Here is a 24,000-nt window from a genome sequence, read left to right on the forward strand (position 1 = left end):
TGGATTCTAATGACTGTCACATTCCTCTACTTACACCAAGAGCACACTTGAAGCATTCCTTGTCAAATCTGTACACTGGAGAGAGGATCTCAAAGAACTTCAAAATGCTTTCTTCTCTATTGAGGTTGGCAAATTGTCGAAATGTTTGCTGGATTAATTTCCGTAGTGTTTTGGCCTGTGTATTAAAGAGAATATTTGGAGAATAATTATTTAAAATCTAATAGCTGAGGGATATTTTAAGATTTTTGGTCACTTAGTAGTACTAACAGTGTCTTTATCAACGAAAAGCAGACAATTCTCAAGGAATAAAAAAAGCTTCAAAATAAGCAGCAGTTCTGCCTTTTAACTAACATTACTTCTGCTATATCACAGAGAGGATATGTAATAACATTTTAAATAAGTTAGACCACATGTTAACCCTTCCAAGAATATTTGTTATAAGTTCCTCATTTCTCTCAACTCCTGAACTGTGTCCCAATACAAAAAAACACTGAATAATTTATACATTCATATAAGCTTCTAAACCTAAACCACCATTCTCTCTCTTGCCTGCCAATAACAAGGCAACTGCAGCTCTAGCCTAATCTCTGCACACAATAACTTAGACTATCCATAATAAAGTGGATTCTTTCAGTCTGATAATAAGCAAAAAAACTTCAGTATAAAAAGATGAAATTTAAGTAGTAGACTGAATGCAAAAAGTAAACCAAACATTTAAATTAACCTATATTGACTATGTTGTCTAGCACTTTATTACCTGTTATCAGGGTACAAATAACCACATAGAGCAGCACAAAGGATAGTTAAACTAACACTTGAAAAAAATTAATTACCTACAGTAATTAATTATGTACCTACAGTACATAATGTATAATCCCTTAAAGGCAGCCACTCATATGAAAATAAAAACAGGGCCTGAGAAGCAGTATCTCTAAGATGCCCCCAATCTGAACAAGCCATCAGGAATTGTGAATTAAAACATCTGTCTAAAGTGACTGAATGGCCTTAAAACCCCATTTCTAATACATCTTCCAACTACCAACAATGACAGAAAGCACAACCATGCTTATCTTTGCACTATGTCAAGGTTAAGACAGGAATTACCACTGTTCCTCCATGCAAACACATCTGAATGTCCCATTTTAACAGCAGTAAAACTCTTTATTCTCCCACACTGCCTGTTAACAGCCCCAGGCACTACACAAACACCAACTTCCTTTGGTCGTTAGCACTTCCAGGCAGATTAGACGCTCATTTTAGAAAGCCTTCACAGAACTTTCAGAAGTCAAAATAGCCAGAAATGTTTCTGTGGAGTGGTTATGAGTTACTCCAGCAACAGTAATCCAAGGGTGCTGCATATTCACAAAATGATCCGTTTTGCAATGATGCATACACAGGCTGGAAAAAAAACCCTCTCAGCACATACTATACTGTCAAATTAACAAAGAAATCTGTAACTTTGGTGTAATTTCAAATTCGTTTGTCAATTTAGCAGAACCAGCTCTCAGGTGGATCCTTAAGGAGGCTGCAGAGCCTTTGGCAGTCAGGAAACTTCCCTGGAGCACCCAGAGCTGCCTCAGGCTTTGTAAGGACTCAGCCACTCTACACTGGACCTCCCTGTTATCTTTATTTTTACAGAGAAAACCAGCTTCAAGGCAAGTGCAAACCTCAGCCTTAGCTTATCAAATACCAGGAGCAAAGACACAACAAAATAAAAAAGCATTTGCCAGCTAAAGGTGTCCCAAGTTTTTCAGCCACTCAGTTGATGAAAGATACTTCATTCTGCCCATGGGTTGTTTTCCTGACCAATTCCAGCATCACATTTCCTGCCAGGAATGCTGGCATATGTTATCTGGCTCTTTTCAATCCACCAAGAAGAACTGATCACTTCAAATTTTAAGATCATGAGCAAAGTGTAAAGATAGAAAGTCCCTTAGAGTCACAGGCTGGTTTGGATCAGAAGGATCTTTAAAGCCCATCTTGTTCCACCCCCTGCAATGAGCAGGGACACCTTCCACTGTCCCAGGCTGCTCCAAGCCCTGTCCAACCTGGCCTTGGACAATTCCAGGACTCGAGCAGCCACAGCTCCTTTGGGCAACCTGTGCCAGGACCTCACCACCCCCATAGGGAAGAATTTCTTCCCAATATCCCATCCAGCCCCACTCTCTCTCAGTGTGAAGCATTCCCTCTGTCCTGTCACTCCATCCCTTGTCCCAAGTCCCTCCCCAGCTCTCTTCCAGCCCCTTTAGGCACTGGAAGGAGCTCTCAGGTTTCCCCAGTTTTCTTCTCTTCTCCAGGCTGAACAGCCCCAAAAACCACACCTCTACCATAACAGAAGCAACTATCAGAAATATCTGCAAATAGCAACTTCAAATGAAATGCACTGAAAACTTGCTCTTAAAAGTATTTCTAATAACCATTGTTTTGCTCCCCCTCTGTGTTTGTTCAAAGCAGAGAGAACTGAGAGAAATAATTAATTTTATATTTCACAGCTACTGGGAACCCTCCCTTGCCTGCCATTTCAATTGCCCTGTTTTCACAAAGTGGAAGAGCAATTTAAAGATTTGTACCAATCCTGTACTACTTTGAATAGGAATTTATTTTCATTGAAAAGCAGACACACTTCTCCTTCCCTTGTTTTTCTTTTTCATATGTCCAACATTTTTTCTTCATGTCTTTATAAGGTTCCCACTCAGCTTCACCTTCTGGCAACTCTTGCTACTCCTTTCTGCTATTCTCCCCACTTCAGGATTTCCAAAGTGCAGTTTTCTTGGTCAGTCAGTTTTCTGGCTCCATAATATTATTTTTGAGACAGTTATTCATACTTTTACGTCTGGAGCCTTTCACCACAATTTTTCCCCGTTAGCAGAAAATACAGTTTCAGATAATTGCTTAAATTAAAATGCAGAGGGGATTACTTAAATCCACTTGACTTCATTAGCTTCTGATTTTCAAAAGTCTTTTGAAACAAAACCTTGTCATGACAGACCTTTTGTGTTTACCCATTTAAATTACAATGCAGGTTCTTTCCAAATCTCAAGTTGAATTCTATTATTTCTATAAAGCTCCACTGCTTACCAAAACCAGCTCCAAAAGAGCAATTTATGATTTATACTTTCATGTATGAATTGTAGGAGACAATTTACCAGGACATTCATATTGAGGTGGCTATAAATGTAAAATACTTGGTGACCATTCTTAATCCCCCTTTTCAACTCACATTGAGAAAAATTTGCATTTTTTACTCTGAGAACATATGGACTTCAATGGGAGCGAGATTCAAGGAACATTTATAGTCATAGTTAGGATTAACCTAAGCAGAAATTACTGGAAATCTTCCTTGAATAAGTTGGATACAGTCTTGAGCAAGGAAGGCATCAAGTTTATCAAGTTCCCAGTAAAATATTCTTTTTTCTAACATGTTCCCTTCCTCTTTTTCCAGAAGTCTCATTTTTCTTTTAGAGAAGGAAAAAAAAAAGATATTTGATACAAGAGGCACCAAGGACTTGTTTTGCACTTTTACCCCCAAGGTTTGAGAGGCCGAGCTGTGCTCCTCTCACAGCAGCTCAGCAAGGCCGTGTGAATCACTTTATCCTTGTCCTGCCAGCTGCATGACTGGGATTCAGACCCCAGCAATCCAATGGACAGCTTGGATGTTTTTTTCACAAAGCAAAACTGCACAGCAATTCCCTCAGATTTCTGACACTTTACAGCACTATAGGATTGACTGGGACTGTAATTACCTTCACTGAATCTAGTAAACTCTTCGGGAAAAACCGTCTCAAACCAACATCTTTCCTGAAAGAAAAAATACACACAGCATTAATACCAAAAACACTGTGCAGTATCACATTTCTCTTTTCAAGGCGGTGCTTTGGCTCTATTTTTTGGTTTGTTTTTAACTAGCATATACGATTACTAAACCATTTTCCTAACAAGGTCCTTGAAAATCTCAGAGTAATAGACTACCATTAAAATTCTAACTAGAGGCACTCCAACATCAAATGTGGCACAGCAGCATCTTCTAGTTTAAACCTCAAAGGATATTGCATTTGACCAGGTACCTGTGTGGAAAGTCTGTTGTTTGAAATGGTGGCATGGGCGTAGAGGAATTTTGAGAATAAAAACTGTTATTTGAACATGTTTTAATAATTCTAAGAATATAGAAAATATATTCTTAGAGTATGTCATCAGGTGAGAAGGGGACAACATAGAAGTGGAATACCCTCATAAACCTCTATTAGAATGAAGCAGAAAATATAAAAAGAATTCTAGAATGGTTTGGTTTGAAGGGACCTTAATGACCATCCAGTTGCTATGGGCAGGGACACATTCCACTAGACCAGGTTGCTCAGAGCCCCAGCTTGGCCTAAGGAATCCAGGAATCCATAAAGGAATACTCATGGTATCACCTCACTAAGCATGCTGAGCGCAATTCCACTCCTGTTTTACCCTTTGAAGCACTGTAATTAAGGGGTTGTTTAAATTTCTACTATTATTTTATACTCATACTGAGCAAAGTAAAATTACCTACTTTTTCTTGCAAGCAGTCTCACTTTTTGCCACTGTAAATCAGGTGACTGTGAGCTCAGATTTTGCAAACTGAATTTATCAAGCTCATGTTCACACCTATAAATTGGGTTGTAGCCCTGGTTTGAAAACCAGAGCCAGTAAATAATTCTATGCCCTGATGTGCTGCACAAGCTTATTTCTGACATGTGTTTGTGTCACTACTACTGAACATCAGCTTCAAAAAAAGGTGCTTGAGAAGTTGCTAGTGACATTAGTGCACAAGACACCAGTGTACAACCAAGTGAAAAAAATTTGCACATAAAAAAGGAAAAACAAGAGAAAAATATAAAAGGAAAAGGATTTATAGCTCAAAGGTGTTACTGACATTTTCCTTTAAATTCAGGACATTACCATCTCTTTCAAACATTCTTATCTGCTTCTGGAACAAGTAGGAAAGCAAGCTTTCCATGAGTGCATGCTTTGAATATCCACAGAAATACATCTGGAATTCTGACACTTGGCAAAGCAAGGAGAAGTTGTTAACAGGCAAAGATATTCAGGATTTATTTACTGCTACCTAACGGCACCAGAACAAAACCAACACTAAAGTCAATATAAAAAGCTCACTCAGAAGAATAAACCAGGGTATTTTTAAAGCTCTCTAAAGATGAGTAGCATACAATTTTATACTAAAAACATCCTCAACCAGGAGGAGCAGAATGTTCATGTGCAGCACTGGCATCTGTGCAATGACAGTAAGCTGCAGGATTATAAAACTTCATAAATGTTAATTCCTTCCATGCATTTCTTCTCAAATGCAAATGATACTTGGTTTATCATCCCACACAGTTAAATGAATCTAACACACTATTACCATCTAAATAATATGCAAAGGCATTTTGACAGGGATCTATTAGTTTAACATTAAGCATTTCAGAGAGAGTTGGTGCTTCTGAAATGAAGCACCTCCCATCACCCTGTACCCCTCATTTTAACAGTCCTGCAGCACACGGCTGCCACAGCCTCATTTGATTCATTACTAGGACAAGCTGTAGAGCAGCCTTTTGTACAGATCTGGGTGCAACAAACTGAGAAGAAATTCTTATGCAGAGTACAACAGAGCACAACTCTTAACAAAACTTGTTAATAAAGCATTTCCTGTGTTTAGGTGAGACAGCAAATTTATTTACTGGAGGAGAATTTAACAAAAGAACCACACAGATTTAATGCCCTGGCCAGCAACAACTTATGGATACCTATAAATAAGAGAATAAGCACTGGAAATTTGAACATATGAACAGTTTTACACACACAACCCTACAAACTCCTTCCCAGCTGTGCTGCGTGGGGGTGGGATGGCCAACAAGGGAGACACCAACTCAGGCTCTGGATGAAGGACTCAGCCCTCTGGTTTCTGATTGCCAACAAGAGATAACTGGCCCTGAGAGCCTGCTTCTCACAGTTCTACTACAGCTTTGTACTTAACCTCATCCTACTCCAGCCTATTCCTGGGCTTAAATCTGAATTAAATTTTTTTAATGTACAAACTTCAATTGGATTAATAAAACACCAACCACAGATAAGTGATACTGCTTGTTTTATAATGATAAGCAGCTTTAGGCAGCACGTATTATGTATTTTTCACCTCAATTCAAGTTACGACAAAAAAAGTAACATTAGATTAACATAATAGACTTTAACATGCCTTTTACCAAATTGTGACTGCACCTGTTCCTTCCTACAGCTCCCATTTCTGTACTTGTAATTATCCCTGTTCTCATTAACAGGCTTCACCATTTATTATGAAGAAATTCTTCTTTCACTCCACGAAGGCCCAACTATTAAAGGCTACTTAACAATTTGATCCCATCTACCATGTCCCATCCAGATCTGTTCTCATAAGACAATCTGATCAAAGACAAATATACATCAAATAGACATCTGACAAAGGCAGGCAAGGAGCAATCACACCCAATGCAAAAAAAGGGCCATTTAAAAATTGCTCTCAGCTGGTTAAGTGCCTCATGATGTACTAAATCCAGCAATCCCCCCACAAAAACACCAAAAAGCCTCACTTGAGCAATAAATATTACTTGTGCAGTTAAACATTTATGGGCTATTAAGGTGGTAAGATCAAATTAATGCATTTTGGGGATCACTGGCACTTTTTGCAGACCCTTTCCAGCTTGTAATTATCTATAGTATAGTCAGTTTAAGGTGGTTTTATCCTTCATCTCTCCCAGCTAAATCCCATACAAATCAAATCTTGGTTCTCAAAAAAGAAAAAAAACTTTTGAAATGCACAATTCTCCATATCCAATTCTACATGCATTAAGCTGTTACATTTTGCATATCAGGGTTTTGCTTCACTATGCCTTTCACAGCAGCAATTTATTATTTCCTACCAAAGCAGTCACTGTTTGGAAAACACAGACTGAAGGAAAGAAATCACTGTTAAACTGGAAGCAGCACCACACTGAATCCCCCTGGAACTCTCACCTGCTACAGTTATTAATTTATACTTTGTGTGACCTGTTATGACCTTGCTTTCCTTTGTCTCATTGTTTCCAAAGTCATTAACCTAATTACTAATGCCTGTAGCTTCTGACTTGCTAAAAAACTGACTTTAAAACACTTTACTCAGGTTCTTACTTGAACATATGTATGTAAACTACACCGACCACAACTCACATACTTTCAAATCTTTTTTTAGATACCCTTTTAGTCTTGTCTATCTGCTCATCCCCTTTATTTTTATTAGTCTTTTCTCATTTTGTGATATGTTGCCTCAACCAGGATATTTCTACTAATGTTTCCTCAACCAGGATATTTCTACTAATGTTTCTACAGACAAAAATCTGAAGTCCTTAAAAAAATAAATTTAAAAAATCCCTAATTCAAACAAAACCAGAGTTTTAAAAAATCTGAATAAATAAAGGAGCACTACAGAAATACTAAATAAGCAGACTATTCATCAAATATCATAGATCCCTCAAAAATCCTTGTAAACTTATTCATTGTTGTATAAAATCTTACCTGCCTCCTCCAAATGCTCTAATTTCACATCTCTATAAGTTAGCACCCATTTGTTATTAGAAATAAGATTAAAAAATTGAGACTTCACTGCTGCAACAACCTTTTATCCCAATTTTGTGTCAAACTGTACAGGATCTTTTCACAAGGGTAATTAGTAGAGATGAGCATATCATTGGTGCATGTATGTCTGAAACGTTATCCATTATATAAATACAAATAAAACAAGTTTTCAGGTTTTTGCTAAAAAGCTGAAGGACTTTGGCTTGTTTGAACTGAAGCCATCTCCTGTACAACACGAATGAGTAAACAAAATATTTCATTACAAGGATGCTCCTTGGTCTTCTTAAAATTTGGGATACTCAGACAAACAATAACCTTGTTAATTGCAAGGTCACATCTCAGAAAATGCCCACAGTGAGCAAACAGAAACAAAAACAATACCACAAACATTTTCAAGTAACTTAAACTTTACCACAAATGAGTCACAGCTGAAGAATGCAACTGGGCACAGAAAAACACTGAGGAACAAAATCACCTCACAACCAGAGTTGGTGAATCCCATAAACATTACCAAAATTGCTGAAAACCACAGTGAGATTCCTGATCAAGTTTAAACTACTCCAAACCTGTTTCTCTGGAGCAGAGTTAAATGCACTTTTCCTACTTCTACATCTCTATGGGTTTCATCATCCTTTTCTTACATTAAAGCATCGTAACAACCTTGATGGAACAGAAAACTTACAACAGAGATGTTCAGTCAGTGAACTGAATTTCTTGTTCCTGCTGCAGAGAAGGAACAGTTCAAACCTCAAGCTAGAACACAATACTTACTCTAACACTTCATAGTTGGACTTCTTTTCTAATGCATTGCCTCTCATCTCTCCGTAGGATCTCCTGAAGTCAGGAAAAATATTTGAAAGCAACAATTATTGGATAATTCAGCCTAAAACTACAACATCAACATAATCAAAACTTCCACTCGGCATCAGAAAACACTGGCAGAATGAATTCAAAGGTAAGTATGAAGTATATTATTACTCCACCTCAACAGATCAGATTTTTATTTTACAAATTAACTGCATTTTCAGATCCACTTTAAACCACTGCTGCTACCAAAAGTGACCTGGCCTTCAGCAGCTCCTTTCCACCTCACATTGCACTTCCTCCTCAGAGCCCTCTGTGCATGAACAGGGAGAACCAGGGGAAGCAGGGAATGATGAAAACTGCTTCAATCCAGCCATGCTCACATTAACAAGTAAATGAATAAATAGGAAAGCTCTGTTAGGAGAGGGCTGAGATTATCGTTGTCACAGAAGAAAAATGGACCAGAAATGTTCATTCTAAGAGTTTCAGAAGTTCATCTACAAGAAATATCAAAATGCTCAGAAGAGCCACAGCTTGAGAAGCAGGGAAGGCAGGACCTGGCTGACAACATAATCACAGATTATTGCATTGATCACATGTTTTGAAATAAGGCACAATGATTTTGTAAGTGCATAAGGAGTTTGCAGTTACACAAAGAATTTTTGTTTTCTCTGGGGCTACCACCAAAACTTACAACAAAGGCATCAGGTTCTCCTGTGATACCTGGGAAATGTCATAAACCTAAATTTTGTTTTAATTTGGAAAGTACTGTTCAAAGGACACTTTTATTCTCTCCTAACAAGTTTACATTTGTCATTAATTTCTTATCAATTTTACTTCCCTAATCTCCCTGTGTGAGACATCAGCATAACTAAAGCAAATGTTTCAGGCTGGAAATTCTCCATAAATTAGCAAAACCCAACACATGCATTTCAAAGCTGGAACTCTCTCAAGGATCTCTTAATCTGATATATTTATCTTTATTTTCCAGCTGTCTATACAGTTGACAAGAACACCAAAAACACCCAAAAGGATCCTTAAGATTTAATAATTTCAAAACAGCACATGAAAAACTGAGTAAATACAGAGAGGAAAGGTAGCAGCATTTATCTATAATTACATTCTTTAGCTGCAGGATTTATATATGCAGAATCATAAGACTATTTACTAAATAACACCACAGATGCTTTTTTTTTTAAACATACTTCAATGTACTCTACAGGCCTTTGAATTATTCAGAAGAATAATTCACCCAAAAGGCAGTATCAAGATGTAATTAATTAAAATTTTAAAATAATGTTAATTTAAAAACCACTAGAAATGAGTTACAATACAGTCTATTCAGTTTTTCTTCAAACTGCTTTGTAGCAAAAAAAAGGTCTTATGATGTTTTATTCAACTCTACTGGTCAGAAATTGATGAACTTTAAGCAGTTTCAAAATTAATGTATATATCCTGTCAGAAAGATGTTGAATAATAAATTAAATTATCAGCTTACCGGATTTCAAGGCAACCTAGTTTCAAAGCAATTTCCTGGTCCACTTGATCTGCTATTTCTAACATATAGTCATTTTTCACCTACAGCAAAAGAAGCAGGTAGGCATCACAGAAAGATCAGTTCAGTGCCAACACAGACTAAAATACTCCCCAACAACTTTCAAATGAATATATCTTAATTTTCTGGAATGACAATTCACAATCCAGGAAGAGAAAAAGGAATTTGTGTTCATATTCTCCACAAATGAGCTGCACTTGGGTAAGAAACACATTTTGACCACAATGAACTTGATTGAAAAATTTCTTGTGTATGTCAATATTGCCTATGTTTTATTAAATATAATCAAAATTCAGAGGGACTGAGCAGAGGGCTACACCTGCATTCCAGCTGGGAGAAGGCAGGTTGTGTTCTTGAACCATCCTGGTCAACAAGATTTAATTGTCTAGGCAGATGTAAGCATGCAAGTGAAACTGATAAATGCCTAGGAATTACAGTGAAAATAAAAACAGAAGTAAAGAGAGAAGAATGTACAAACTGTACTGCACATTGGCATAAAATAATGCTGAACTAGCAAGAAGAACCAAGAGTGAAACTGGGTGGTGACCATCTACAGTAGGAAACACTTCAAATGTTCATCTTGTTCTATTTACCAGCATGGATGTAGGCAGAACCCTATTTTTTAGATAATACTTTCACCACATTGGAGTAAGAAATTTATACAGTAACTAACAACAACAACAACAACAAAATTCAGGCAGTAAGAGAGAACAGAACCAGCTCCCAAGAACTTCACTCTGCAAATCTTGCACCAGTAAGAAATCTCAACAGCTTTTACTTAACAACTCCTGTCTTTCTCTTATGAAAACATCAAGTTGCTACTGAGATCTTGAAGTTGCAGCAAGTCCTGAAATCCTACAGAAATCCACATGACTGACTTGTGGATCAAAGAAGAGATGATGCACTATGAAAGCAACACACTTCACCAAGTGGGTTTGGTGAGAGGTGACAAGTTGTAAGAAAAACTAGTTCAAACTACTACTGCTATGAAATGCATGAATTGGGAGTAAGGAAGTACAGCAGTGGATCCAACAGCTGGAGGTGTTCTCCACTCTGCATTCTCCTTGGAACACATGAGCATCCACTTCAGCATTCCCTCAGCACCACTGTGGCAGCTGCTCCAGCTCCAAACTACAGACAAATCCCTAAAAACATCCTGGACCTGAATTGCACGAAAAGTTTTAATTTGTTATTGAAAGATGTGAAAGAAGAAATATGACAAACTGTGCAAGTGAGAAAATTATTACAATAGCTGAAACATGAGAAAAAAGCTTCTTACATTTGAATTCATACAGACACTCAATATGACAAAATAATGAGCTTTTAACTCTTCTCAATTCAATTCCTACAAATACTGATGAGATATAATAGAGAATAATTGCCCTTCAGCATCATGTAGTGTGCTATTTGTACACACATATGGAAATAATAATTCTGTATTCCCATAGTAATAGTATACACAATATGAATTAATAACACTCCTCTTCATTATGCTCACAACTTTCAATAATTGGATTTAGATTGGATATTAGGATGATTTCTCCACTGAAAGGGTGGTCAGGGATTGGAAACAGACTCTGCAGGAAAGTGGTGGAATCACCATCTCTGGAGCCATTCAAAGTGTGGCTGCAGCCCTTGGGGACGTGGTTCAGCTGTGGACGTGGCAGTGCTGGGCTAGTGGTTAATATTCCAAGTCTTTTACAACCTAAATGGTTCTGTGATCCTATAAACAGCAAAATGCAATAAATTACACCAGGATCTCTACTGATGAGAAAGGACTTTGAACTGCTCCTGCACTAAAACTGTCAGACAGGAGCTCCGCGCAGGTGAATCAGGAATGGAGCTTCAGGCTCCAAGAACTGCCAAAAATGACCTCTGCAAACACACGTGGGTGGTGACCAAAAGCACAGCCCTCCTCACCCTCAGGTCTACCTGGGGATACCTCAAAATGAAAAAAAAGTGTTGAACATGGGGTCAGATTGTATATGGATACCCAAATTCCAGAAATTCCCGTGCCCTTTTCTGAGAATTTACCTTCATGTACAGCCTAAACTACTTCACCTACCAAGTGAACCTGTTCACAAAATCCTTTGGCTGACCTGCCCTAAATCCACCCAAATCAAATACCCATTGACTGATCACTTCTATTTCATTAAACTTTTGGTTTTTCCCCCTGAAACTACAGATTCAATTTTTTGAACCACTTCAACAATTTTGCATCACCAGGAAATTTCAAAGCCGTTATCCTCCTGTTACTTGAAGTATTCAGACACCAAGAAGAACTGGCTGTAGCAAAATGGTTTTTCAGTCCTGACACACAAAACCTCCACTCACAGGAAAATGCTAATTTAAGGCCCAGTGTATTATGATCAAATGTGGATCCCATTTATCTTCACAGCTCTTTGCTTTGTGGATCCCAGGGCTTGATTTGTTAAACTAAACAGCTTAAGAGCATCTTCAGTTTCATGCAAGCATGATTTTAAAATGCTGCTAGCCTCCTATTCCATAAATAAATAAGCAACATTATCCAAATATTTAAAATTTGGGGTTTATCTCCTCTTGCCCTGCAGCTTGTGAGCTTTCACAAATTCCAGTCACGTTCCCAGCTTGACTCTGTAACTACAGACATCAGATTTTGACTAAGGAAATGTAAAAGACCATCCCCCATTCCAACAAAATGGAAGGGGAAAAAGAAGTATTTTACATTATGTACACCTACTTATTTTAGTGTTTAAATGTTGTGAGTTATAAAAATATTATACCCTTCAGAAAACCTGTGGTGAGAATCCAGTGGTCTGCATTTAACAGTGTCCTGCTATGGATAGCCAAAGGTGCTTGTTTTTCTCCCTTTTTCCATAAACCTGCCTGCACACATTCTTCTTTCAATTTCAGCAAGGAAAAAAAAAAAAAGCAGATTCAATTTCTACTCCCAGAATACCAATGAGAATTTCTCTTATCACCTTTAATTTTGCTTGACTATTCTCTTTGAGATGGCATCAGATCAATGCATGAACTAATGCCTGTGCAGAGATTAGATAAGAATTTCACAGGAGGTTCAGCACAACCTCCTAAGGAAAAAGTCTGAGCAAATATTAAGTGGAAGAGACATAAGAGATAATTTAATGGTAATTAAATGCACTGTCACAAGGCAATTGAATAGTTTTCCAAGAAGCCTTTTGTGTTTGCTCAATTATAACTTTTATTATTATTATTATTTTTAATATAATTAAATGAGAGAAATGAGAATATTTTCTGGGTTAGACAAACAAAGGCTCCATCTTGTTAATATAATTAAACGAGAGAAATGAGAATATTTTCTGGGTTAGACAAACAAAGGCTCCATCTTCAAGAGCACAAAGCCTATATACATACAAAGGCACAAAAACTGAACTCTTAACAATCTAACAAAACCTAACAGGTTTTTTCTGCTGACTACAAATTCAGAAGTATGTTAAGAGGGAGGATGAAGCCTTCCCTGTGGGGCTTGGGAATCCTGTTATCTGTGAGCTTATCACACTCCCTGGCAGTGTGTGCAGACCTTTGGCTGCACCTCCTATGGCTTGGAAATTTAAGTAACTGTGCAATACCTGGAGAAGCTGAAGAATACATCTGTCTATATATACACAGATATATAAACATACATCCTTTTCAAGCAGATCAAGCATCACTGACATAATCTCCTCTGCAATTTAATTGTTCAGAATGGGAACTCTCCAAAGGCCAAACCAGTAAAAAACTCTGTAGGATGCTATTTAATACACCTTAATTTTACCTAGTTTGTAAGAAAAAATTGATTAATATAAACTTGTCACACAAATCTGGTTTCAAAAAAGCCACCCCAAAAACTCAAGTGGTCAAACAAGAAATCAGAGCAGCAACCCTTGATCTCTTTCTCAAGCTCAACAAAGCCTTTAAGGTGCTCCTGCTCAACCTGTGTGCACTACATCATTTACACCCCATACTGCAGACCAGATGCTCTGGCAATGATAAAATTTCATGAAGTCTGTATTTATCTCCAATAATTCATGGTCACAATGTTACAGCAATAAAAATGAAGAAAGATCAACAAGGCAAACACTTGGACTGACACCAGGATTAAGAATTCAAGTGTCAACACTGCTAAAATCCTATATACTTTTTATTTGGTAACAATCCAAACCCAAAATATGATACCTGAAGTGAGTCACTTTGGTGTATGTTGCTTGTAACATATTTGCTTCCCCTGACTTACTCATTTTGTATTCCCACATAATGTGCTTATCTCAACTCCCTGAGAAAAATGTATTGGAGAACAGTTTAAAGGAGGATAAGAGACAAAAGTAATTTATTGCTGCAAACTGCTGTGCTGATTTCAACAATCTTTTCCCTTGGATTTTTTTTTAGTATGTCCTAACAAGTTTAAGTCAGATTTACAGCCAAGCAGGTGCATGCTTTGGGGGGAAAGGATTAGTCTACTTAAGTTCCATTAAACATGGAATAATGGAAATAAAAAGTGCTTCAGGCTTCCAGGCAAGTACAACTGCAGTGCCAGTGTCAGAGGAAGCAACCCTACTGAAATTTGCTCATTCACAGGGTGGCAAATCAGAATGAAAGTGTGACCTAAACTTCACATTTGGAGTTGACTTTTTGGCCACAATAGCTACAAACAGTCTGGTACAAAAAAGGGCTGCAGTGGGGAAAATAGGAATGCTAAACATAAAGGCACCTGCCAGAGGTAAGAAAAAGGTCTTTCACATGTTCTGATACAATTAAAGATGAAACAAAATTGTCATTGCCCTCATATACAGAATACACATCACCCACCACCAGTGAATAAATGCTTAAAAAGGGCAGTAATATCCAAAGAAAAAAGGATTTTGAAATCCAACACAATCCTACACCATATTTCCCGATTTACTACTGCCCTGATATTCAGCAACAATTGACTTTATTTTAAATATTTTTCATTCTTAACAATATTGTAATTTTTTAATCACTCTTCCTTTTTTAGCCACAACAAAAATCTCTCTTCTGTCTCCAGTATTTTGGGCATTAAAAGTTCAAAGATACTCCTAAATCACAACAAAAGAAAGGAGGTGAACACAATGTGAACTAAAAGACTTTTCCCACATGGTGGGCACATAAACACAAGCCCGGTTTTATTTATGATGTCAAGACTTATAAAATATTTGTTCTTCTACTTGAATGGGGAAATTATTGATGGTGTCACTTCTAACTTCTCAAAATTTACTAGAAAACAATGGGCAGTTTCCCAGCTACAGAAATGGACAACCAATTCCAGATGGAACAATTTAAAATAAAAATTGAAAACAGAGGAAAGCCCATGTTTGTGAAGATGGAGAAATTAGAGAACAGCCCTATGCTATGATTTAAGGAGAAATCTATCACTGGCCTTGTATTTTCTATACCAGCTGCTACTTTCAAAAGCCATCTGCTTCATTTTCCTGCACACGAGTTTTTTATGCAGCTGCAGTATTTCAGAAGAAGGTTCACCCAGGCTGACAAACAGTTCATAAAAACACCATGCTGGATTTAGATTTCTTTATTAAGAACAACAGTAAAATAATTCTGAACTTGGCAAATGCTTTCCAGTTTAGAGATTTTTTTTTTAAAGCTATTAGATACTGTGTCTTAAAAAGATATTTTAGGTTTAAACTTGTTTATGGCCTTATAAATTATTGCATAAAATTATCAAACTTGACATTGAATTTTCAAGCATAAATATTGTGGAAATTCTTTAGCAACAGTACTATCAAATGGTGTCTCATAAAGGGCAAATACCAGTAATTAGCCACTACTGGCTTTCCCAGCTTAATGTTACCAAGAAATTTCCCACAGGATAAACTCCAATTTTTTAGGAGGACAGTTTAAAAATAAGCAATCTATTTCTCTTGCTTTTCTTTCAATCTCTATGACCTACTTACACAACTTAGTCCTTTTTTATTTCTATTTTTTTTCCAAATTTGCACTGCTTTGAACACTGCATTTAAACAACCCTTCAGTGACTAAATTTCCACTGAAGAGTTAAGGCCATACCCAAAAACAATCATCCCAACATATGAGATATTTAGATAAGCAACCAAACAAAGAAAATGTCCTCTGTACTCCATTCAGTACATAGAACACAATCAGTAATTACCATCATTTAATGAAACATGAAAATAAAGATTTATATTACATCATTTTTCCCTTATCCATTTGTTCTACACATTTATTTTTAGCTGGTGCTTTTATACATTGGGAAATTATGTACTTCCATTTAATTAGTGAAATTTATATTAAAAAAACACAACCTGTCTCTTAATTGTCCTGTATATGCAATAATTTATTTCTTCTCAGTAATTTATCTGGATTTATTTTTAACAGTTCAGGTGTGTTCTAGCACATGTTTTTAAACATTCAAGTTTCTAACTCTGGAAGGTAATTTGGTGTTAGGTTTTGTATGTTATAGTTGAACCTCAGCCACCACAGAATTCAAACAGGATCTACCTTTATTTTACAACAACATACAACACTTCTGGTGATACCCATCCCACCAAAATCCACAGTAATTATTCCTGCAATTTACCAGTTCCAGCTTCTGTAATGAAAGACCAGAATACCTCAATATATCCATGGGAAAAGCTGATCTTCAGCAACCACTTTTGCGACCAAGACAAAAATCCAAGCATACAGCTCATTTGTTTTCCCCACAATTTCCCATTCAAAATGAAGAACACTGCTCTGCTCTGCACCTGCAGCAGGTACAACACACAATTCCACCCCAATCCATGACACAACTCTTCTGTGCCTCCCACCAAAAAGAATTATCTCAGATATTCTCTGTTTTCAGCTGTATTGCTCCTTGTAGTGTTAAACACACCAAGGCATCACTGTAGGACAGACACATGATTGGGTTAATGGGGAACAGACACCCAGTGTAAATTCTGATATCTGTAAGGACCAAACTGCTCCTCCATCCTTGTTTCCAGGTTTATGTAGGACACCAAATTTTCATCACTAAAAAAATCAGCTTGGAAGAACAGGGTCCCAACCCTCACTACTACAGCCTCAGAAATCTGATGCAGCATTAACCCTGAAAGATTTGTGGCTCATCTGCTCTGAATGAAGCCCCATATGCACAAAAGCCCAATGACTGCTTTTAATGTCATCAGTATTTTTAGGAGCCACCTTAATGATCATAATGGTAGTTTTTAAAATACACACAGGAGGGAAACACATATGTGTTCCCACCCCTATTTACCCATCTGATAGTATTAAATTTGCTATAGGAGATAAGTCAATATTAGAGAAAATTAGGGCTTTGGCCTCATCTAGGGGAGTTAAAAGCCCAGATCCAGTATCAGGATAACATTCATCTGCCATCTGCCCTCAGCTGCTCCTCCTCTTCGTGTCCCAAGGTCACAGTCTCTATATTATCTAGGGGTGATCTTTGACATCTCTAACTAATTTTGGAAGCTCCTCTGTTAATAATAAGGGCATTAGAGATGGGCTGGAGGGAAACCAACTTCTGACAAGGCATTGTTAGGGGCAGAGCAGCTAAAAATGACGCCGTCTGTCCGAGCGGGCTGAGCTCCAGATGTCACTGCAAGAGATGCTGCTGCCTCGCAGCCCTTCCACAAAGTAGGACTGGACTCTTGGGAGCCATACAGAACTCAGCCTACTGAACAAGCCTTGCTCCCAGCTCATTTTATACCTTTCCTTTCCAACACACCATTTTGAGTTTCCAGATCAAGAGAGTCCTAGCATCAAAGTAAATCAACTTTACCATGGGTTTCTTTTTGTTGTTATACAGAGCTTAATCTGCTAATTGCAGTAACATTTTGTTCCAGACTACTAAAGAGACATTTCCACACATCAGTCCATGGAAACCTGGCTCTAGCATTTGAAATTTATCAGGCTGAATTATGAGCTATTTGAGAAAAGCCCACAGGGAAGATTCTCACTGCTCTGGCTGACAGGTGGAAATTTTAAATCAAAGCAACGCTTTCCCTTTGGCCTGAGCCTGGCTGACCAGTTAGGAGGTGTTAAGGAATAAGAGGAAGTTTCACATTCCCAAAGCACCCTGCTTTACACTCCCAATTAAGCACTAAGGGAAAGCAGACACTGGGCACACAACATTTGTCACCAAAGTAGCTCCACAACTATACAAACAGCAGAGCCTGAAACAAGAATGCCAGCATAGTTTGGAGGGTGTAAATCAACTTTTACAGGAGAAAATAAGCACTTCATGGGATATTGTGAATTTCAGCAACTTCAGAAACCTAACCCTGTCAAGGAAATCTCAATTTTAGTTGTCTTTTCAAGCTGTAAAGAACAGACAGGAGAGGTTCAGATTCATTTACAGTTTTATCAAAACTGTAAAAATGTATTTTTAGTATCTTTTTAATCAGCTGCAGTTCTTATATTGCCACCTCTCCGCAGGGCACAGTTTATGTCTCAGCCTGTAACTCTTCATGAAAGATCTGCTGGGTTTTGGGTGGGTTTTTTTGTTTTGTTGAGGGTTTTTTCATTTTAAATAGGCTGCCAACATCAGGAACAACGCCAGCTTTTCTCCCAGTGTCCTTCATTTCCTTCAAAGCTTTTCCTGTCAAAGTCATTTGCTTTAGGTCTCCTATTTTTTTTAGGGTGTAAGAGATGTTGTTATTTAATTAGGTTAAAGAGTCTAATTCCCAGCCTGCATTTCAAATTACATCTCATGCACCTAAGCCTTATAAGAACTTTAATCATTAAGTTATTACAATAATTGCCTGGACTTAAAATTTCCTACATGTCAGCAACAGTTATAAAAATAATTTAATTTGCATGATGTATTTATCTGCCACAATATAAAGAGATATTTCATTTAATGAAATACCTTTTAAGTGTGAACATAATCTTTACAGACAGTACAGAGACAGAAAAAAGAAGTGCCAGTTGTCCACAAAAAAACTTTTTCTCCACCTTTTCAGAGGCTGTTTTTGCCCTTTTTTTAATAAGAAAGTTTTTTTTTTCTTTTTAAAAGAGTACTCTTATGAAAATGAACCTGCAGTGTACTTGCCTGGTGAGGGACAGAGCTCTCATGGCACAGAATTCAGCTCAGTTTTTCCAGGGCATCACTGACCTGCCCTAACTTCAACATCATCTCCTGCTTGCAATTTCTTCTTATACAAACTTTGGTTAATTATAAAAAACAAACTTAAAAATATATCATTTATTATATATTTCACATATATTAACATTTCCTTTATTATATATATTAACATTTCCAGGCTAGCTCCACACTGCAGGCTAAACAAGGCAGCACAGAAAAATGCAACACTGATAAAAACAACATTTTATTTTTCACTGGGATCTAAAAAAAAAAACAAAACCAAAAAGTTACTTTAAAAGTCTTCTGTTTGAAGCACTAGGACAGCAACAATGGAACAGCTGATGCCCAAGAGCTGCCCCCACCCCCCATACAGATGCTTACTCCCTTTTCATCAAGGGATAAACCATCTCCAATTACTGCAGGCTAACATGTTATTCAAGGATAAATGTGTGCAGGCTCTTGTCCCACAATAAAAGGAAGGCAATTCAAGTCGCTTACGTCTGATTCTCATTACATGGATGTTTTTAAAAGCTGTATTCTATCTTGATTTGAGATATGGCTTTCGTTGCTCACTAGGCTACTAAGGCAAAATAGAAGAGCCTGTCCCCTTTATTTCCACTTCCCAACAGCCATGTCAGTGGAACACAGGGGAAGGAAGACACTCACTAGGAATTTCACCAACACTTACTTAAAACAACTGAAAGTACTCCCAAAAAAGACAGGAAAATGGTAAAGTCTTATCTCATTACTAAAAACTTGAGATTTTTAATTCTCCTTTTGTACCTTTATGTTTGTTTTCTCTGAAAAAAGTTAAAAAATCATACAAAAACCTAGGTATCTTCATTGGAGATTTACAAAACAGTCAACAGAACACACACACAGGACGTCACTTCTTGATATCTTGATAAATCTTAACTTACAATATTTTTATGCACTGTACCACACTTTCAAGGTTTTGTGAGTGGGATTAGAGCTGTTCAGATGTGGGTATTCAATACCACAGGACACAACTGAAGGCTGGCACACAAAACCTGTGCGGTGAGCATCTGCCAACTGTGGAGACAACCATAAATCTGGCTTTTCCTGATTTTTTAATACTTCAGCCTCACAATTCCAACAGCACTGGGTGGGATCCAATTTGCCTAATTTGGCTGAAACTGTGAGCAGTTGGGCCCAAGGGAGTAATGCAGTCCATGCAGAATCACCACCTAAATGCTCCACAGATTGAAAAAAGAGAGGACTCCCCTGAAATCCTGTCACCCACTACCTCTGACACCTGCCAAAGACAGCGGTAACCAAACAAAAAGGCACAGCTCCAGCATTAGTTTGCTGATCAGAGCTCTTAAATGGGATGTGAAATGACATGACTGGAACACACAGCTCCTCCAGTGAAGGGGAATGACCTAAAGATCAGCCTCTCCCCATCTCTGGCCTCAAAGCTGAGGCACAGCCTGAGCACAAGAAGCACCGCTTGGCATCGTTAGTGGGACCGATTCTGATGTTATTAACGAGTTGTGTGGCTTCCCCCTGCTCCCACACACCAATTTTAATCCCTTGCTGTACAGATTGCAGAATGAAAGGTCTCATTAAGTGCCCTGCTTTACACTCCCAATTAAGAGCAGCTCACGCCCACCGCAGATGGCAGAACGAGCGCCACGATCGCAGCACGTCAAGCCACAAACAGTTCTGGGCACAGGTTCTTGATTTGTTTGAGACTCTTGAAGATGAAGAATATTCAAAACCAAAGAAAGGTCACAGCATCCTTAAAAAAGTCAAAAAACAAGGAGAAAATAGTGATTTCACATATCAGGCCCAAGCTGAGAAGGCTGAAACGCAGCGATTTGCACAGGGCCGTGCACTCGCTGCAGTGAATGGGAGTAGTCATGCATGTGAAGGCACAAACGTGTGCCAGCCTTGGGTTTAACAGCCTGGTAATTGTGCTTTGGGTGAGCTGGATGAATAAACCCTGTCTGTTGACAGTGATTAAAGTAACATTTTGTTATCTTTACAAAATGCTCTGTATTTTTCCAGAAGATGAAGATCACTTGAGGATTTAAACTTTCTTTTTCAACAATACTGTGGCTTGCAACTCAGATTCAAGAAAATCATTAAAATTACAAAATCCATGGGTGACAGAAGTAACCATGTTTTTTCTCCTTCTCCATGAACTTTAAAATTTGTTGCTATACACTTTTAGTAAGACAAACAATGTGTTTGGATATTACCAACTTAGCAAAAAGGTTCCCAGCCTCATTCTGACAAGAAAATCACAGGCATCTGGTCCTCACAAAAATTTTTTACTCACTTGTAACATACAAGGCAGCAACGTCTTTGAGTTTTACATAGAGAAAAGCCAATTTGACAACAGAGGCGTTGTTTCTGTCAGATTTTTAAAAATTTTTAACTGGGTTCTATGCTCCTTATCTCTGACAGTTGCTTCTGTGCAGAAAGCTCAGGATATCTATGTATGCATGTATGAATTCTGTACATTCTGTTGTTCTTGCCTACACACAACATGATGCATCTGACTGAAAGCAGTGGTTAGCAAAAGAAGATGTTAAAATGTTGCAGGAATGACACTGAGATGGGAACAGAATGTGAAAAATCATCTTTCCCTGTTTTTTTATTCCCCCCTCTGCTGTAGGCCTGGTTTATGATGTAGTGTTACTGCTTAAATTCTTCTCTTGCCTTCTTTTCATAGGTCACTGCTGCTGCCTTAACACTTTACCACATAAAAGTTATTGTCCTACTTTATCCAAGAGGACAAGTGAAATTTATGGAGCATGGATATAGAATGACAACTCTGGAAAGTTCTGCACCTGATTTCCATGACAACGGAGACCCAAATACCTTACAGCACCTCAAAACAAAGAGCAGTGACTTTTAAAGAACTGGATTCAGAAATACCTCACTATGAGGTGAAAAAGAAAGGGGAGGAGAAAATAAATAGGATTTTGTGAAGAGCGAGGAGACAAGATTTTCATTTTATAACAGCACTGGGATTCAGGGCATTGTTATATACAGGCAGCTGTCAGCCTTGCCTGTTGGTCCCAATGACCTTCCAAAACCTTCTATTCTGAGCCATTTGTACCCATTTATAATGATTTCTCCAAATTTAGCTGGAAGTTAACAAATATTCCTCTGGCATTTCAAACTCCTTGCTTTATAGAAACAGTTTCCTGAGGCAGAAATAAGAGTCCAGGCTTGCCAGGTGTTGAACAGGAAAGTTGAAGTTCAGGAAATTATTTTCCTCATCACCCATTTTTGCATCATGGGAAACACAAATCTCCTGTGTTTAAAGCCAGTACGAAGGAAGTTCCTTGCTGCTAAAGGAAAAAGGAACAGGATATTGTTGTACAAGACCCCCTGGCAGTACTACACTAAAAACTCCCCAAAATTCAGGCATTTTAAGCTGAATTCAGCATATCACACAAATCACTTAAACTAGAATGTGAAGTCCAAGGAAGCACTGCAGGAGAAGTCTTTTCAAAAGTCAACTTCATCACAGATCAATACAAAAATTGCATCACACTAGTAAAAAACATTAAAAATAATTTACCTAAGACAAGAATGTTGTGTGCACAACTGTGCTTGCTGGAGTTAACCATTTTAGTCCTGACTCCCCTAAAAATACCTCCAGGAAGTTTTACTGAGAGCTTGTTGTTGTGCTTGCTGGAGTTAGTGTAACCATTTTAGTCCTGACTCCCCTAAAAATACCTCCAGGAAGTTTTACTGAGAGCTTGTTGGCGCAAAAGCAGATTAAAATAATTTACCTGAATAAAATTAGAATTTAGTGTTTAATTTATAGAAACTTTGGTTATTATGCAGTTTTAGTAATCCAGAACAGATTTTAAACCTGAGAATATAGCCTAAGAATGTGAGTCGGAAAAGCATTTGATGGTTTGCAGTGAAATTGTCACTTACACTTGCAAAAATAAAGAAATTCATCAGTTTAATCAAGTGTGAATTAACTGTAAGAAGCCAGTGGAACAACAGTCAATTTTATCTGAGTTAGGACAATTACTACCTGTAGAATCACCTTGGTTTTGGAACATATTCCTCTCCATTTCTCGAGCAGAAAGATGCCATGGGCTTTGTGCCCTTTCTGCTTTATATATGCAACCTCAAGTTTTTTCCATTTTTCTGTTTCTGCAGCAATATGCTTTATTAATATATTAATATATATTAGGTAATAATTTAATACCCACATAAACAAACCCAGAGTTTTCTAAATTTAGCAAAATCAGCAAACGACAAAGCAGAAGAACAGAACATACCTGCTGATAGAAAAAATTTAGAGTTGGTTTGTCCTCAGTGAACTGGTTTAGAAATCCTTTTGGCAAATACCGAATTCTCAATTCATATCTGAAAAGCAAGAAAAAGAGATTGTTGAACACGATTAAAATTAAGATTTCCTCCCAACATTCTTAAAGATACAAATAAACTAAAAATAAACTTAGAAAACTAATAGAAAACCTACCCTTTGATTAATTAAGAGAACTAAACTGAAATTTATGTGTAACAGACATTTCACAGAGGTATTTCCAAAGGACCTTTGTAACAGAAGCAAACTTAGAGCCCTGCTGCCTTCTCAGAGCTTCAGAGAGGACCAAAGCATCAAGACTTGGAGCAGATAAGCTCCAGATCCATGGGAAGGGAGGCCCCAGTGAGGTGACAACAGATGAGCTGCCAGAAGCACTGACATGACCCCTGGCAACAGCTTTTATCTCTGCTTTTCACAAGCAGGGACTTAAAACGCTGATCCTCTGCTCCAGGAGTGACAAACAGTGTCACTCACCAGGGAACCACATCCTACAGGAGAGCAAGGAACAGCACTCTGCTCCTTCTCTGATCTATGCTCCAATAGGTTTAGAAGGGATTTCTCTGGAAAAAGGTTCTCTGCTCCCTTATTCATCACCAAGACACATGCAAAAGCCAAACAGTATTGAACCTGACAGTC

The 24,000-nt window shown here is 37.7% G+C and overlaps 1 protein-coding gene across 15 annotated transcripts in view; it reads right to left on the reverse strand.

Annotated features, from left to right (window-relative positions):
• PTK2 (protein tyrosine kinase 2) overlaps nt 1-24,000 on the reverse strand; it is a 190,131-nt gene that overhangs the window by 65,163 nt on the left and 100,968 nt on the right. For all 15 annotated transcript variants that reach the window (XM_041420831.1, XM_041420829.1, XM_041420830.1 and 12 more), the window contains 5 exons: nt 23,318-23,405; nt 9,911-9,990; nt 8,380-8,442; nt 3,744-3,798; nt 35-175 (listed from right to left, as the gene is read on the reverse strand). In XM_041420831.1, coding sequence (XP_041276765.1) covers nt 35-175; nt 3,744-3,798; nt 8,380-8,442; nt 9,911-9,990; nt 23,318-23,405 — 427 coding nt within the window. The remainder of the gene's footprint in view (nt 1-34; nt 176-3,743; nt 3,799-8,379; nt 8,443-9,910; nt 9,991-23,317; nt 23,406-24,000) is intronic.

This window comes from Onychostruthus taczanowskii, unplaced genomic scaffold (genome assembly GCF_017590055.1).
Source record: "Onychostruthus taczanowskii isolate IOZ18803 unplaced genomic scaffold, ASM1759005v1 scaffold66, whole genome shotgun sequence".
Lineage (NCBI taxonomy): Eukaryota > Metazoa > Chordata > Aves > Passeriformes > Passeridae > Onychostruthus > Onychostruthus taczanowskii.